The following is a 17,013-nucleotide window of genomic DNA, read 5'->3' as shown; positions in this document are numbered from 1 at the left end:
GGTCATTTCCTAGGCTGTAGGTGTGCTGGACATTTTTCCTCCCTAGATGCAGCACTTTGCATTTCTCCTTGTTGAACTGCATTCTGTTCCTTGAGAACAAGACATTTAAAACAAAAGTCCAGTTGTCATGTCTCTTGAGTAGCTTTCTGGTAAGAGTAATAAGCCTGGTTATCACCTGAGACACCTTGTTACTTACAAAGATGATGACAACCAATAGGCCACTGTTTTAGCAGAGCTGTCCACACCTATAGGTTCAACCATGTTACGCATAATCAGAGCTTTATTTTTTAATGCAATTGATGATTTATACAACCTGGGACTAGAAGCACTGGTTATGGTAGGAGCCATAAGGATGCTGAGCTGATTAGTCAGATGCAGCTTGCTTTTACATCTAGCAGATATTATCCTAGGTCCCAGCACATTCCCACTGATGGGACCTTTGATGAACTGGGTGTATTTCTTGATGCTTATGAAAACTAAGGCACTGATGTAAGCATAGCACTGGTATCACTATACCTCTTGAGAGATGCCTAGCTTCTATCAAACTGAGCAAAACTATTTTTTCCACATAGCTCTGCCCTACTATGTGGCATTGCCATCTTGTATCATCTTTCAATATTCAGTGGGCCCAGACCTTTGCCTGTTGTTTAGTCTACTACCGGAGCTCAAAGATTTGTCCAATAAAACTTGGTCTTAAATGACAGCATACCTATTGATCTTGCTCAAGATTCTTCCTATCTGTCTGCTAAATTCCCATGCATCTGCCTATCTCTCCCCCACCCTGTATCTATCCATCCTTTTTCAGTATTGTCTATTTAGACTGTAAACTTTTGGTGCTGAGACAGCACTCTCCAGAATGGATCTCTGATCTCAGTTGAAGTCTCTAGGCACCATTGTAATACAAATGCATAATAACAACAACAATCTATCTGTTGTTCTAATAAGGCACCTATCATGGGGGATCTCTAATCAGTGCAATAAATACTTGCTTCTGCTATTCCTTCTCTTATTAAATTCTTCTGGCTTTGTCAATTTTCATTAGTAATGCACTTCATTGAGCATTGCAATTATACTCTGTTCCTCGTCATGCCCCTTTCTCTAAATTCAAATGAAGTAGCAATAACACAGGGATACATTTTGCATCTCTGTGTATTTTTTCTCTTCATAATCAGGAAGATTTCATCATGAGGTCCTGGGTTCTGGGGAGTTTTCATAGGGAAGAAATTGAGTTATAAAATGAGTTGGGGCTTCAGGATCTGTGATTTTAATATAAAATATTAGCAGTTTTCTTTCTTCCTTTTATCCTTTCTTTCTTTCATCCTTTTTCTTTGACTTTGCAGATCAAAATTTGCTCTAAATACGTGCTCCTTTGACTGACTGTCTGTCTGTCTTTCTTTCTCTCTTTCAACATGGCTGCTGACAGGAGTGTCTGCTCAAAGCTCTGAGAGAGTCTCCCCATTTTGTGAGCCTTTCTTCTTCTCTGGGTTTGTTTTCCCACCCCTAGACAGTCTGACCCCTTTCCCACTGTAGTCCCTCACTTTTCATTACTTTTTTTTACAGACCCTGTAGGGGTTGGGGGTGAGCTGGGGGTAGGGGAGGTGGTGGGGGCGTCCAACAGCCCTCCCCTTACCTCTCAGATCCCTGAGTCTGAAGAGGTTGATATGGAGGTTAGACCCTCCGAGAGCAAGAGTGCCCGGCCCAGGAGAGCACCCCATCCAAGAGATCAGGGACTGATGTCACCTCACAAGACCCCTCAGGTGACATTGCTCCCACAGGACCTGATGCTGAGAGTCCTGGTGAGGGGTCAAGTGCTCCCCTCAGGGCTCAATAGCTCTTGGTGCCTAACATGTACACTTCCTCCTCCTCAGAGTCAGACTTTGATTCTGCCTCTGAGGATAAGTTGACAGAAGTCCTCCCTCAGGAGGTAGTGTCCCCCAATTCAATTAAGGTGCCCCGCAATAGGGAGCGTCCCCACCCTGGAGGTGGAACCTGTTCCTGCTTCTGAGGAACCTCCCTGTGCTGGCTACTCTGCTGAACACCTCACTCAGTTTCTAGAACAGACCAAACACCACCGGAGGGTTGCACAGCATATATGTAAATGGTTCCCATTTACACGGCTGACACCAGACTCAGAAGTAGCCCAAGAGGTTGTCCCTGGCCTCCTGCTCACCATTCACATCCATTTCGCATAACATTGCCTCCTCCTCATCAATATCTATGCACTCACTGCTGGACAAGAATGGACCGCCTTGAGACACTGGCTGACATTTTGCAGAACACACCTGGTGATGATGACCTTCTCCTTCTGGGTGGGAACTTTAATTTCACAGTTGACACACATCTTGACCAGAATGGACCGGAGCCCTATCCATCCTCAGCCTGGAAGCTGTGGACCACTTTGGAGGCAGTGGACTTTGTTGATGTCTGGCGCCATCTCCATACCGATGTAAGGCAGTTTACCTGGCTGAAGACAACTGCCAAATGGCTTTCCATGGCCCACCTTGACTGCCTGTACATTGCCAGGTGCCACCTACTACTCCTGTGCCACAGCCACTTTACCCCGGCAGGACTATCAGATCACAGCCTGGTTTCTTGTGCACTGAGCCTTCTTGGCAGGATACATTCCCGAACACCCTGCTGGTGCCTCAACACTAGTATTTTGTAGGATGCTTACTTCCGTGACTGCTTTGCTCATTTCTGGCAGACATGGGAGGCTGCAAGAGGCACCTTCCCCTCCTGGAAGCAGTAGTGGGATATGGGAAAGGTGCAGATTAGAGTTTTCTGTCAGCAGTATATGCAGATGGCAACAAGTAAGCTTCACCTCTGTGTTTGGGAGCTGAAGGAAGACATGGTGCAGCTTGAGGTGGCCCTGCATGATGCTGGTGGTAATGCAGGGCTAATTGAGAGTCTTAAGCTCTGCAAGAAACATCTGCAGGAGCTAGCAGAGAGTGCAGCCTGGGATGTGAGGGTCTATGCTAGCTGCCAAGAACTGTCAAAGACTGATGCCCCGACTCACTTCTTCAAACTTGAGAAACGACAAGCCGCACAGAAGGTCATTGACCATCTTAAGAACCCAGCCAGCCAAATGTTCACAGATCCTGTTGAGATCTGATGCCATGCCATTGACTTCTACCAGGAACTGTTTGCAGCTGAACCAATTTGCCTAGAGTCTGCTAGGCACTTACATGATGGCCTCCCTAGTCTTTGCTCATCAGAGACTGACCATCTTGAATGAGAACTGTCTTTTAAGGAAGTCACAGATGCTGTTGGGGACCTCACCTTGGGCAAAGCCCCTGGCATCCCTGGGATGCCTGCTGAGTTTTATAAGACCTTCTGGCCTCTCCTCAGCCCCTGCCTCCTGCGTTTCTTTCATGAGAGTCTTGTGGACCAGACAATGCCAATCAGCTGTTGCTGAGCAGCTTTTATCCTGCTGCCTAAGAAAGGAGACTTTGGTTCATCAAGAACTAGTGACCAGTGTCCCTCTTGTGCACTGATTACAAGATCCTGGCCAAGGCTTTGGCTAACCGACTGTGCACCATTATGACTTCTATCATCAGCCCTAAGCAGAGCTACTGAGTGCCGGGCAGGACCATCCAGGACAATCTGTTCCTGCTTCGAGACCTGCTGACAGCTGCAGACCTCTTTGTTCTCAACATCGGGCTTGTCTCTTTGGACCAGGAGAAAGCCTTCAATTGGATCGGCCATGACGGATGAGAACCTGATGGTGTTTAACACTAAAAAATGCAAGGTTCTCCACCTTGGGAGGAAAAACCTGCAACATGCTTACAGGTTCGGCAGTGCTAGTTAGCACTACAGATGAAAGGGACTTGGGGTTCATGATTGCCCACAAGATAAACATGAGCCTTCAATGTGATGCTGTGGCTACTAAAGTGAGCAAAATGCTGGCTTGCATCCATAGATGCTTCTCAAGCAAATCCCAGGACGTCAATTCTCCCATCGTACTCGGCCTTGGTGAGGCCGCAGCTGGAGTTCTGCATCCAGTTTTGGGCTCCACAATTCAAAGGATGTGGAGAAGCTTGACAGAGTGCAGAGAAGAGCCACATGCATGATCAGAGGTCAGAAAAACAGACCTTATGATGAGAGGCTGAGAGCCATGGGACTCTTCAGCCTGGAAAAGCGCAGGCTCAGAGGTGATCTGGTGACTGCCTACAAGTTTATCCGGGGTGTTCACCAGGATCTGGAGGAATGTCTGTTCACCAGAGCACCCAAGCAATGGCAAGATTAAACGGTCACAAATTCCTCCAGGACTGTTTCAGGCTGGACATAAGCAAGAACTTCTTTACTGTCCGAGCCCCCAAGGTTTGGAATAAACTGCCACCAGAGGTTGTTCAAGCACCTACTTTGAACGCCTTCAAGACACATTTGGATGTTTATCTTGCTGGGATCCTATGACCCCTGCTGACTTCCTGCCCCTGGGGCAGGGGGCTGAACTCAAGGATCTTCCAGGGTTCCTTCCAGCCCTAATATCTATGAAGACTGGAAGTTTCTAGGCTGTGCTGTTCAAGCCACAGAAGGCAGAGGAAGAGGTTTGATTCTGTGAGCATGTTGTTTGGAACTAGGCTAGGACTTCAATGACTCACAGCAGCTTCCCTCCACGGACTCTGTCTGTTGTACCTGGGCCCCTGTGTGGGCAGTGTTTTATTACTTTGGTGGATTGTTACCCCCTTTTTCCTCTTAATAAACCCTTATAAGAAAAGTCCATTCCCTCCCTTCATCCCTTCTGCTAGCAGCCTGTCCCTTCAAAGTCAAAACTTGTGCTCTTTCTTGGGGAAAAAATAAGCATGTAGGGCCCTAAGTCCCAGGCCCAGGGTTACCATCCATCTGCTAGAGTAGCTGTGACCCTAAGCATTCCTTGTCCTCCTGTGTCATCTGAAATGGAGAGTAGGAGAACTGATTCCGCTGAATACTGAATTCCAACTTTTGTTCAAGGTTGCAATATGTTTGCAAATATTGTCCTGCCAGCAAGACCCTGGTGCAGCATCCAGGTGGCATTCAGAGAAATCCAGGAAAGGAGACAGGGAGGAGGGAATTTCCCTCCATTTTCAGCACATGGGAGGTAGCTGAAATGGGTTTTTGCAATTTTTTCTTCCTTCATTTTTCAAGAGACATATTTCTTGTGAGCAATTGTAACTTGTTTTTATTCTTCTGTTTTTCATGACATTTTTAATTGGGTGTTTTATGGAAACCAGCCTTTTTTTCTTGGTGAAAACTAGGGTTGGGGATGTGAAAATTTATTTAAAAAATCATATTGGACAAAACGTTAGTAAAAATATAAGAATGTTCATGGAAATTGGAAAACGGGTCCATTTTAGTCCTGCCAAAAAGAAAGAACTTGGATTTACTGACAAATTCTTTCCTTGGTTTCAGTTGGCTTGATTCCAACTCCTCTACAGATCCAGACCTTCCTTTTTTGGGAGAAGGAAACTTCTTTTTATCATCCCCTATATAAAACCTGAGACCAGTGGTTGTTTGCCTTTTTAGATGCAAGACATCCCTCATTACACCGCTGGCACTCCCCAGACAGTGTGTCTGCATGTGACGCTACATTGCCATAGCAACAAGCTACGGTGATGTAGTGTCCATGGGCATCTACATGTGACTAGCACTTCCTTCACTATAGCAACATACTCCCCTGTTATAGCTATGATGAAGTAGCTGCTAAAAATAACTGTGTGCTGCATGTTCGGGCTGTTACTGAGCTGTGATTTAGTACTAAAAAGTACCTTTTGGAAGTACTAAATCACAGTGCAGTGACAACATCGCCATAGCAACACATGTAGATGCACCCAGAAAGTACCAGGTCTTAGCTTTCATTTGCTTCTTGACTACAAAAAAATAATATAGGAATTCTTCTGTTGCGAAGGACTCAAAAATTCCATAATAGGTCAGAATGATTTTAACACTACAGATTCCTATTTCAAATTTATGAGTTTATCTTGGGAATCATGTATAGGTGTTTGACACCTAACTGTGCTAATATTTTGTGGTACCCTATACACACCTAAAAGGATCTCACAGCACCGCAAGGTGTTGTGGCACCCTGCTTGAGAATCACTGCCTTAGCCACGGTCAGAGACAGGAAAATTCCATAATGAAGCATCAGCAACTTTAGCTTCCTTGTTGGCAGATACCACAATTCCCTGGACACATTTAGATAAATTGGTTTATTTTTGCAATTTAACCACTGTATCAGGGTCCTCTTCCTGCTAGACATTGTTCAGATAGAAAAATATATTTTGGAGGGAACTTCAAGAAAGAGGTGACCTCAGAACTTGTAGCAGCAAGGGCAAGGTCTTGCCTTGATATACATTGTCTAAGAGCACCCCTTTGTTAGTTGTCTTGCCTCTGGAGCTTCCTTGTTAGCTGGGAATGGCTTCAGAGAAGGGTTTGTCCTTCCTCTGTCAGACGGAGATGGGAGATGACAGAAGAACAACCCCCTGTTTGGAAAGGATTAATGAAATTAGTACTTCAAGCCAGGTGATTTTCCCCCTTCCACTAAAATAGCCCCATGATGTACGGTGTCAGTTCCCAACTATGCCCATACATTGGCTGTACCTTCCTACTAGGTACCTCCTAGGACACACTTAGCACTCTGTGGGTGTGGCTACACAAGATGCTTTACTGCACAGTAGGACAGTTTATTATGCAATAAGTGTGCGAGTCTACATCTGCACACATTTATTGCACAGTAAACTGCTCTAATAGCAAGTAAATTCGCCACCTGCAAATGCAAGTAGCAAATTTACTTGCAATTAGTTACTGCACAGTAGTGCTTGTGTAGATGCCTGACTGGGAGCAAACGTGCTCCTGGTCAGCTGGGCAACAGGAGGTGGGAGATTGCTGCTGGGGTGGGGAATATGTGCCCCTTCCCTGGCAGCAGGGAACTATCAACCTCCTGCTCCAAGATTAGGATCAGGGAGTAGGGGCTCAGAGATCCTTATCTCCCAGCTCCTGCTTCACCATTGCAATTGGAGAGCAAGGGGATGGGAAATCCTTATCTCCCAGTGCCAGCTCTGTGGTCATGGGGGCCAGCCCAAGCCCCAAGACTGTGGGGCTCAGGTTGGGAGATAAGGATCTCCCAGCACCCAGTCCCCAGTCATGGAGCAGGAGCTGGGAGCTCCCTGCTGGGAGGGGCTGCCTAGCCCTGTGATTGCAGAGCTGGCCGAGGAACAGATGTGGATCTGGGCAGGAAACAGTTCTCAAGTGCCTACTCCTTGATTGTGGTGTGGGCCCAGGGAACTGTCCCAGTCAGGAGCAGCTATACACCCCAATTGTCCAATAAAGGTATGGGGCTTTGAAAGTGCTGCAGGAGAGGTGCAGGTCCCAGCCTCCTGCCCTGATCTGCTGGTGGGGCCACCATCCACTGGTGGGAATCCCCACACAGCCAGGACCTCACTGCTAGTTGCCCCACTGGCAGATCAGGGCAGGGGTGTGAGAGACCTGCAGCTCTTTCCAAGTCCCCTGGCTCTAATCAGGGAACTGGGGCCAAGACCTCCCTCCTGCCAGGGCATGGGGACAGTGTCTCTGCCCTTTCTGGGGTTATATACTTGCAACCTTTCTTTTTTTAGTTTTGTATAATAAAGGTCTAAAAAGTGAAAACAAAAAAACCCCAACCCCCCCCCAAGTCTTTTTGTCTATGAATGACTTCCATATAAGGAAAAAGAAAAAAACTGTTAATATTTTACATATAATGATATAGTATTAATACAGTAAATAATGTCCCTGCCCCCAGGAGACGGCTGTCTCCTGGTCCCATGTTCCCTGCCAGCCCCTGGGCTAGCGTCCAGGGGGAGCTTAGAGCTCCCCCTGGTTGTTGCAGGGGCTGGTGCAGGGCTGGCCAGGGTGGGAACAGACTGCGGTCATGAGCAGCAAATCTTCTCCTGAGTCCCTGCATATGTAGACACCTGCCTGGGACCGTTTACCTGTGAGTTGTTTACTCACGAGTAAACTGCTCCTGGATCAAATGCACATGCAGACGCGCTCACTGGGACTAGGCATAAAGTAACAGAAGAACGGTTTCCATTTTGCTAGCCTCTTAGTTCTCCAGAGCCATCCTGGCACTCAGAATTTGTTTTCCACCTCAGAGGCTCTTTCACCTCAAAGCCTCAGAGTAGCAGAAGGCCAGCTGTGCCTATCCCTGATGAGATGCCTGACAGCTTTACATGAAAATCAACATCATATCATGAAATAAATATCAAACTATTACTAGCTGCAGGCTGAAGGATATATACATGTCAAGAAACAAAGCCTCCAGGGTTTCTTCCTTCCTCAATTGCCCTTAGTTGCAGCTGCTCTTTGCTGTGCTCAGTGGCCTCATTTCTGTTGCACTGAGACTTCTCTCAAACAGTATACATTTTCTTTGTCCAGTACCAGGCCACTCAGAGTGGCATCTACTAGGGCTGTGCAAAATTTTACCAGGTGTTTCGTTTCAAAGCTGTTTTGAAGCTGTTTCAACACATTTTGAACTCGAAACAGCAAAATTGAAACAAAACAAAAGCCTTTGAAACAGCTTTGAAATGTTTTGAAAGTTTCAAAACATTTACAGTTTCAAAGCCAGGCTTGCTGCAGCTAAACAAACTAAGGTGGGAGAGGGGCAGTGGGAGAACTTCTCTGGCATTGACATCTAGCTCCCTGTTTGATTCTCCAGTTCTCTAATCGCTTCCCCCAGCTCTCTGATCATTTCCCCAGCACTTCCCGGGGGGGCATGGGAAACTGCAGCAGAAGCCTTTTGAAACCAAGCACACAGATCTGGGGGCCCGCACCTCCCCAAGAAGAGCTGGGGAAATGATCAGAGGGCTGGGGGAATCCAACTGGGGGCTGGACTCCCCAGCTCCCAGATCTTTTCTCCAGCTCTCTGATCACTTCCTCCAGCTCTTCCCGGGGGGATGCGAGCCCCTGGATGATGCAGGATGACAGCAGGCTGCTGCTGCCAGCTGGGACAGCTGTTCAGCCCATGCTGAATGCCAGGAATCCCAGCTGCCAGCTGGGACAGCTGTTCAGCTCATGCTGAACAGCCTGCTGCCATCCTGTTCACAGATCTGGGGGCCCATGCCTTCTGGGAGGAGTCTGGCACAGCCCTGCAGCCCTCCCGGGGAGTGTGGGCCCCTGGATCTGTGTGTGGGATGACAGCATGCTGCCACTCCTGGCTGAGGACAGTGGCAGCACCAATCTTCCTGCTGCTTGGTGTTGGCTGCGCCAAGTGCCGGTCCCAGCCAGCAGCGGCAGCTTGCTGTCATCTCGCACACAGATCCAGGAGCCTGCATTCCCCGGGAAGAGTCTGTCACAGCCCTGCAGCCCTCACAGGAGGCACGGGCCCCCAGATCTGAGTGTGGCAGCAGGGTGCCCCTGCCAGCAAGTGATATGAGTTTTGCTTTGAACTGTTTGAAGTGCAGTTTCCCAGAAACCCCTGAAACTATTTTCTTGAAATGTGGCAGGATTCATGCCCTCAGAAGGGGCTACCAGCCCTGTAATTTTCATCTGAATCAGGCACAAAATGACAAAGTTATAGGCATTTTCATGATTCCCTATTATAGCCTAGAGGTAAAATGTCGAAACAGCATTAAAAGAGTGAAACAGTTTCAACGAAACAAAGCGAAACAGTGCTTCAAAACAGCGAAATGAAACACTGTCCCTTCGAAACGGTGAAATGGAAGTCAAAATGAAATGGTGCTGTTTTGCACAGCTCTACCATCTACCTGGCAAACTTCTGAATGTCCTAGGCTAAGATGGTAATAATGAAGAGCTGCAAGAAATGTGTTGCAGGGGCCTCCTTCTAGATGCATCCATCTGGGATGCCCTCATGTCCATTGTCCACCTGTAACTCAGGTTTGAGTTTGGGCACTTTGCTCTGAAGCACCAGAAGGATCTATTTTTAAAGCACTGTTAAAGATGGGCAGGGGGTCATGAGTGTGTGACCATGACTTGTGAAAATGGAAAAGAAGTTTTCATTTATTACTTAGGGTGCGGTGATGAAGCTTTCCTGGCCAGCCCTTTCTGGGGTTTTATACTTGCAACTTTTTTTTTTTCAGTTTTGTATAATAAAGGTCTAAAAAGTGAAAACAAAATAACAAACAATACCACAAAGTCCTTTTGTCTGTGAATGACTTCTATATAAGGAAAAAATTAAAAACTGTAAATACAGTATTAATACACTAAATATAAAATCTCATAAAAGTAATATGGCTTGTTATCACATCCTTATGGGATATCACATCTTTAAAAAAAACACCTGTGATGAGACAGACTAGATATATAATGTAAAGTTTATAAAACTAGGAGAAGCATTTCTTCTAAAATAAATTTCTCATGTCTGTTAGTGTTCTCCAGTGCAATCAACTCAGGACAATATTTTTATTTTTAACTATAACCCTTCTTGTGATGCTGGGTTTAATGAAATGTAATCCCACACCCTCTTCTTCCTCTGTTACACCACTAACTTTTAGGAAATAAATTGAATTTCATAGGTTTCTGAGGTTGTTAAGAGTGACCTTTTTTTATAACACAGGCCATAACATTTCACCCCAAGGTTTTTGCATCAAACCAACAGGTTGTGATTGAACTAGAGCATTTATTGCAGTCAGACCTGTGATTTTCACACCATAACCTACCTGTGTCAATACAGAAAAATAAAACAGACCGCTTTCAAGATATTTTATATTCCCTGGAGTGTTTGCTTTTTAATGGGCAACACATCAGCTACCCTTCGTTAAAAGGACTCTCTCTCCTATTGCACACATATCCTAAAAGTTCAGAGAACCCACTCTGTGCTCACCCTAACCTGTACATTGACATACCTTTCGAATTGACCACAATCTCCAGAAAGGAATGAATGGCTCAGAATTTGTTAAAATATGAATTTTTATTTGTCTGTTTTAACTGAAGTTCAAGAGTGTGTAGATTGGAGTGGCAGAGTGATCTGATTCAGTGAAGAAGCCATACAGTCCCATATTATGTATTATATCAGGAGATTAATACATAGTTGGAAGAATTCTCCTTATCCACTCAGATCCTTTGTCTTGTTCATCATCCAGTGTGACCTCTTCTCTATTCATTTTTTCATTTAATTTCCTTGTTTAAAAAACATTTTCACTTGCTTTAACTTATTGAAAAAGCCATAAGCTGAAAAGTCATAGGATTCAAAAATCCTGCCAGTTAGAATGGGCAAGTTAGGTTTCCAGCAAAGGTTGAAAAATACAATTCAGAGATACGAACAGGCATTGAACGTTGCACCAGAAAAGCATTTGAAACACAAATTTCAGAGAGCAAGAGAGAGAGAGAAATATCACAGTTTCCATAAGAAATCCCTTAAGAAGGTCATTAACAGATAGTCAAAAAAGAAAATAAAGTTAAAAAAGGGGATTTTTTCTCTATTTACAGCTGCAATCATAGGAGTAATAACAGGATTGTCATGCATGCGTTAAACTGCTGCCAGCTATGTTCTTTCTCATAGTAAAGGGAGTCTTACAAGTTGAAAAACAAAACAGAACAGGCAACTTAGAAGCAGATTCAACCTGAGGCAGTGGAATGAGGGTGTCTCTGGCATTTTGTTGGAGTATATTTTTCACTGTGATGGACTGCTTTGGCCTTTTGCTCAAGCAACTTTGCTACAACACCCATCAGACACCAGCACTGCAGCTAAACAATTGTCTGGTGTCACCATCTTGAAATCAGATACTGACCAGTGGGGAAGAAAGGGTCAATGGACACTGAGAATCTAAGTGATGTCCATGACAGTCTAAATGATTTTGAATGACCGAATACCAGTTGACAGGACACTAGGAATAAGCTTTGGTGATTTGAAAATACTGCTGCCCATGCTGTAGATTAAAAGGACATCTCAACTTGAAATGTAATTCATTACCAGACACATGATCGAAATTAACCCTGTGCCTGACCCTATCCCCAGGTTCTTGTGGTTTTACAATTGCATTATTCTTATTCCTGTTATTATATGTGTTTTCCTCCTATCCCTCTGTAAGGAAGATGGGGGAAGAAAAGGGAGAATCAAGAGACAGAAGGAAAACTGACTACATATGTTGTCAAAGGTAACAATCAGTCAACTTTCAGACAGAAATGAGGTTTTCAAGTTGACAGTCCTTTTAAAGGGGTGTGTAAGAACCATAATTAATACCTGAATCTTGTTTCAGTCCATGTAACAAGGTCATTTCCCCAGGCAGTAGAGAACCTCAGATCTAACTACAGAACATTACCCAGACTAAGAGGTAAGAGGGGCTAAATAGGACTTGCAACTGAAAAGTCTAACAGAGAATACTTCTTTATATGCAAGACTCTTCTTTAACGATTTTTAGCTTCCATGGCATGTTATGTGATATGCTGTATTTGCAAAAAAGCCTTAGGCAGAGGCCACTTCACCAGCAGAGAATCCAGGCTTTATTCCTTAAGGCATTAAATGTTATATACCATGTGCACAGCAACCACTGCTCTCCAGAGAAGCTACACACATATACCTGAAGAAAATGTAACCTCATCATTTGCTGCTACTGGTGGGGGTTTTTTGTGTGTTTTTGGGTTTTTTCCTAAAGATAATTTCTGGGTCATTTCTAGCTACATTAAGTGGTTGCATCTTTGAATACAGAAGCCATAGCATAAAATGTCCTGTGGTGTAAGGGAGGGGACTGGGAAGCTGACAATGTAAATGAAGCACAATATACACTCATTTCATGTGACAGATTGGGAAACCAAGGAAAAGCAGCTAAGTTAAGGCAAGTCACCACAGCAAGAGGACCAAGGGTTCTTCACTCATAATGGGATAGCTGCATAATGTACATCCTATATATTTATACAACTAGCATAGGACCTGTCTCTGGCATATCCTGCACCAGAGTAAGATCATGTTTGCTCCAGGAGGAAGACAGAAAATGTCTCACCTGCAGCATTCCCTGCTGTAACTAGTGTTCAGGTTCAGATTGGAGAACTAGAAAAATGGGCATCTGCCTACTTGGTCAGCAGCTGTCTTGGGTAATAGGCCCAGTCTGCCCTCACTGAGAGTGTAACCAACTATAGGGTGCAGACTATATTGAGGCATTGCAAAGCAGCTCTCCCTTTGGCCACAGCCAGGACTGCTCCTGCCCTCAACTCTGATGATGCAGGAGCTTTTGGCTTCCTGGACCATCTGTTACAGCACCATTAAGCCTTAAGTTACCTCCAACTCCACCTTCCCTTCAAGTAGCCAGTTCCCTCCTATCCTTCCTCTAAGAGTCAGATTGCATAAGCAGCTACTCTCCAGGTGCCTAGAGAAGCTTGAGTGATTGGATCTGAAGCTTAGGCATGGGCTTCTTGGGTGGCTAAGGAAGGGAATGAATGAAAAGGGCTGGGAGTAGAGAAGGGATTTAAGGGGAGGGGAGAAAGGGAAGGGAGAGAGGAAGAGAAAGACTTGAAGCCAGAATGAGGAAAACAAGAACAGAAAACAGAAGTAGAGAAAATGGAAAACATAAAACTTGAGATTTGATGGAGGCCAAGGACCATCAGTCCCAAGTTTTATGTTCTCCATTTTCTCTACTTCTGTTTTCTCTTCTTTTAGAAGAGATAGAACAGGGCAGATTTTTCAACAACAAGCATACAATGTAAAGCAGATGCGCCTGAAAGGGTAGAGTTGACTAACTCAGCAAATGGCCAATAAGTGGCCTGTCACTACAGTCATGGTACCTGCAGAAAACAACTCTGGCAGGATTGCATGGCAGGGGCCTCCTTGCCTTACTGGCTTATTCTGAGTCAATTAGACATGCTAATGAAACTTCACACCAGACCACGCCAGCACAGTTTCCTTCTCTGTGTACACATGTCTAGGGCCACTAGCCAAAGGCATGATGCATCTGCTTCTGTTTCTTTATATTCATAAGGGCTTTGAAGTCTGCTCTAAACCTATTAGCTGGTCTGCTCCCATCTGTCTACCTGTCTGTCCTATATGGTCCAGGACCACAATCAGTGAAGCCGCTCATACATTCCCAAGCATTTAGCAACCACATCTCTTCTCTCTCTTTCTTCCCAGCCTTGACAAGAAAGAGGTTGATCAGTATAAGGGGTATAGTTTTCCTTTCATGTGTGCACCTTTGAGATACACATGGTTTGCACTCTTCAAAGTTCCAGGGAAGAAGACAGAAATTGGCTTCCTGTACCCAGCTACAATGATCTCTTTGTACACTTCCAGGAAGAGAAGAAATACAACTGACTCTGTCTGGCTGGAGTGGAAACTACGTACAACACCCTTCACTGAAAAAATAAAAAGAAATGGAACCCGGTTTCTGTATTTAGCTACAGAGCACTCTGGCTGCATCCCCAGGACGTTTCTAGACCCCTAACATGCAGGGAAGCATAGGTCCTGCAAGAGATGGCTTTGAGCAGAGTGTGCCCACCCAAGTATATTCTGAAGTCTTAGCTGCTGCGAGTAGATTGGCCCTGCATATAATTTGGCTAACTGCATTTTTGAGAGGAATGATTGCATTCAGCACTGAGGACATTTGAAAATCATGCTGCCTCCCTGATAACATCCCAGTGTCTGTGCTGGTAATAAATGGGCAGCATCAATAAAAGTTGTGTCCTGTGTCAGTAAGTTTTATTGACAGATGCTTGGCAGCCCTTCTGTCAGTGTCCTTAGTACCAAGCAGCAATCCATTAGTGAGCCACAAATACAGATTGGCTTCAATATCCCTTGCCCCCTCACTTGGGAAAATTGTGGACACTCTGAGAGGGACCTAGATCTTTCTCTGCCCGGGTTTTATGCAGTTTTAACTACTTAGCTAAGAGAAAATTAGAACAACAGACATTTTCTCTGCTCCAGAATGGTGTTTTTTAACTTTTAAATACGAATAGTTTGCAAGCCACCACCACCCCCCTCACCTGAATACTTGGCTGACTGAACACTAAATAGGTCAAATAATAAATATTTATACCTTGGAGCAGTCAAGGTATTGACTATTAACAGAGCTATTGACTCTTGCCAAAATGCCTTCAGGAGCAGTTTAGCTTAACACAGCAAGTATTGTTTTTACTTCAGCATTAATAGAGAGTTTAAGTTTCCACAAAAGCTTGTATGTTCAAGGCTCAGCTTTCCCCAGTCTCTGAATATCACAAAGGATTCTGGGAAATGCAGTTCACTGCTGTCTCCTCGTGCCTCTCTCACTTTCCAGTCTGGATAATGAATATGCAGTGGAAGATTATTTTATTTAGGAGTTGTTGTGAACTCAGAGTCACCTGAGGTGTTGGACAAAAAGGGGAAACCCACTGATAAGCTCTTGGCATGTGACTGCATAATTTAATTGCTCTGTTCTATGTGAGCAGACACAGAGTAGCAAGAGAAACTCTTAGGGCTCTTACATGGTGCATCAGAACAGACTCAACTGATTGAGTCTGCTGGAGCATAGTAATTACCACACTCCAGCAGACATGTGTCACATGTATAAGCATTCCTGTGCTGAAAAATGGTGGTGGGGTGCTTTAAACTAAAGCTGGTTCAATGAGCTTTAGTTCAAAGCTCCCTGCTGCCATTTTTCAGCACAGGGATGCTGATACACGTAATGCTCCTGGAATTTTAATTAGTGTGGCTCTTGGAGTCTTGCTAATTAAAGCACCCCCATTTCTGCCTCTCTTAGTCTCTCTAGTAGGCATCATCCAGACAGCCTAAATCAGTTCAGTGATGCCATTACACAAAGGGACTAGTTTAGCATGGCTTTCCCTTTCACACTGCTTTCCCTTTTCTTGAGTTATCCTGAAGTAGGAATATGGCTTTCAGAAACAATTTCCCTTAACAGCTCCTCCTTTTAGATAACATCTTCCCTCAAGCAGGGCTATCCCTTAATGTTCCTCTCTCTTAAGTAGTCCTATCCTTTTAAAGTGCCCCTTCCTTTAACGGCATTATATATTAAAGTGATCTGTCCCTTTAACAATGTTATCCCTTAAGTATGACTAGTTCTGTAAAAGTTATTTTCTAAAGCAGTTCCCCCCTTCAACAACTCTGCCCCTTCAATAGGTTTATCCTTTTAGTAGGTCTATCCCTAGTAAAATCATTTCCCAGGAAAGCTCCTTTAATTTCCTATTGGCCTTGTTATTTATATTATATACAGGGCAATACTTTGGGTATTAGGCTTTAAGGTGGCATTTCCCCCAAGCACAGTGGAGTGAGGATCTTCAAAGAACAGAGGCTTTTGCCACTCTAAATGCCTCAGAGTAAGAACCTCCTCCCCCCCAGGTTAAGTGAGACATATATATATATATTCATGTCTATCTAAAAGTACATCCAGCAGGTCCTCTATGGCCTTGGGAAGGGCCACAGATGATGGAGCATGATGGGAGCAAAGGAAATCATGCCAACTGGTAGAAAACAGACATTTTTTATGCACTTGAAACAGACTAGAGTTCAGAACTAGCCTGGGTGTGTGACCCTGTTTATGTGGACAGCTAAGAGCTGTGGACAGAAAGAATAAGGAAACCCTGTTGTGAACAGTATTGGAATGGACCGGGGAAGGGCCATCCCCTCACTTCTGCTCAGCAAGCTCTGACTGTGAATGGGTCACAAAGTGCAAAACATCATGTGTGTTTCTAAAATCTACTTATTGGTGTTACTGATTTTTTTTCCTGCTGAGCTCAGGGTAGTGAGGAAGGTCACCAAGTAATAGCTCTCTGTCAAGGTTTAGATGTTAATATTTGCTCTTAAATGTTCAAGAAGCCCTTTCAGAGAGGGTGATGGGAAAAGCAGTGAACTAATCACCTTGCTGAGAGAGAGAACATAATCAAAGACAGTCTAAACCATTCTCTGGATAAACGACAACACTAACATGATGTTTGCTACTATCACTTCAATGCTGCCTGTTTACTGGATATACTAGTCAGGAAAAAATGTCAACAGAACAATTTTCCATTGCAGTTTCTTGTAAATCAAAACCTCTCATGAAGCTGAGCTGATTTTGCAGATCTATTATTTCAGAGGAAAACAAAGGGGCTAAAAAGCTATGGTAAAATAATTTCCACCTTTTTATA

At 44.5% G+C, this 17,013-nt stretch overlaps 1 protein-coding gene across 2 annotated transcripts in view; it reads right to left on the bottom strand.

Moving 5' to 3' along the window:
* The window catches only part of GABRA3 (gamma-aminobutyric acid type A receptor alpha3 subunit), a 179,478-nt gene that overhangs the window by 6,813 nt on the left and 155,652 nt on the right, over window positions 1–17,013 (bottom strand). Inside the window, exon 9 of one of the 2 annotated variants that reach the window (XM_019540286.1) lies at window positions 10,861–11,088. The exons of the other annotated variant lie outside the window; for it this stretch is intronic. Within the exon in view, the coding sequence (XP_019395831.1) occupies window positions 11,077–11,088 (12 nt within the window). The 3' untranslated portion in view covers window positions 10,861–11,076. Of the gene's footprint in view, window positions 1–10,860; window positions 11,089–17,013 lie in introns of those variants that run through there. 2 annotated transcript variants of the gene reach the window in all.

The sequence above is a fragment of the Crocodylus porosus genome, unplaced genomic scaffold (genome assembly GCF_001723895.1).
Source record: "Crocodylus porosus isolate Cpor-Errol unplaced genomic scaffold, CroPor_comp1, whole genome shotgun sequence".
In the NCBI taxonomy this organism is placed as follows: Eukaryota; Metazoa; Chordata; order Crocodylia; family Crocodylidae; genus Crocodylus; species Crocodylus porosus.
The sequence above is the reverse complement of the archived record's forward strand: the minus strand, read 5'-3'. Positions and strand labels throughout refer to the sequence as shown.